General features: G+C 46.1%; 1 protein-coding gene across 2 annotated transcripts in view; it reads left to right on the forward strand.

The window, feature by feature from the left end:
- Positions 1-863, forward strand: part of arhgap18 (Rho GTPase activating protein 18) — a 15,975-nt gene continuing 15,112 nt past the window's right edge. The window contains exon 1 of one of the 2 annotated variants that reach the window (XM_047818168.1): positions 1-294. In XM_047818168.1, the coding sequence (XP_047674124.1) occupies positions 167-294 (128 nt within the window). In that variant the 5' untranslated portion in view covers positions 1-166. The remainder of the gene's footprint in view (positions 295-863) is intronic. The other variant, XM_027147480.2, reaches the window with a different exon arrangement.

Below are 863 nucleotides of genomic sequence, written 5' to 3' on the forward strand. Positions count from 1 at the left end.
ATGTTGACGCAGGGAGAGGAGACTTTGTTCCTCCCTGCTCTGAGGAGGTGGAGTTTCTCTCCTCGGTTGTTCCCGTTGTTAGGGAAGAGTCTAGTCGTTAGGGAAGAGAGTCTCCTCGGTGTTTGTGCTTGTTTTTATTATACGCGTTAATAATGCGCGGCGCAGCATGAATCGGCACCAGGACGCACGGGGAGTGATACTGACCGGGTACATCAGCAATAGCCAGGCTGCTTTCTCTCCTGTGTGCGCGCCTGCTGTGAGCTCCGGGGACGAGCCTGAAGCTCCAGGACCGAGGTGAGCTCCTCTGAAATAAACCTTATTTATGGGAGGACAGGAGTAGAGGACAAAGTCCGACTCATCTGAGGCTCTTTCTGTAAATGAGACAGAGTTCTGGCTATGGGTGGAGACAGGGATCATTTAGAAATGAAAATATTAAGCACAATAAATACTCTTTCATTCAGGGACTGTTTGATTTTAGTAGCTGGGACTGTACCATTGTTTGTCCTTGTCCGATTTAAATATGCAGATTCTCACTCCTCACTGTCAGTAGGTGCTTTATCCTGAGAACAATGGCTGTGGATCCAGAGTCTGTCCCGGGAACACTGGACACAGTCAGGAATACACACCATTTCATCACTAAATACATACCCCGGGGCAGTTTAGTGTTGACAGTTTGTGATGTGTTGTGTATATGATGTTGGAGAAAAGCGGGAAACCAGGAGCAAATCACACAGGGAGTGCATGTAAGGCTCAGTAATAATCCAGACAATAATCCAAGCTCAGATTTAATCCAGAGCCCCGGTGTAGCTTTAAGTGTTATTGTAAAATATAATTACATATTAATACATATGAGGTGACTCTAG

The sequence above is a fragment of the Tachysurus fulvidraco genome, chromosome 9 (genome assembly GCF_022655615.1).
Source record: "Tachysurus fulvidraco isolate hzauxx_2018 chromosome 9, HZAU_PFXX_2.0, whole genome shotgun sequence".
Taxonomy (NCBI): domain Eukaryota; kingdom Metazoa; phylum Chordata; class Actinopteri; order Siluriformes; family Bagridae; genus Tachysurus; species Tachysurus fulvidraco.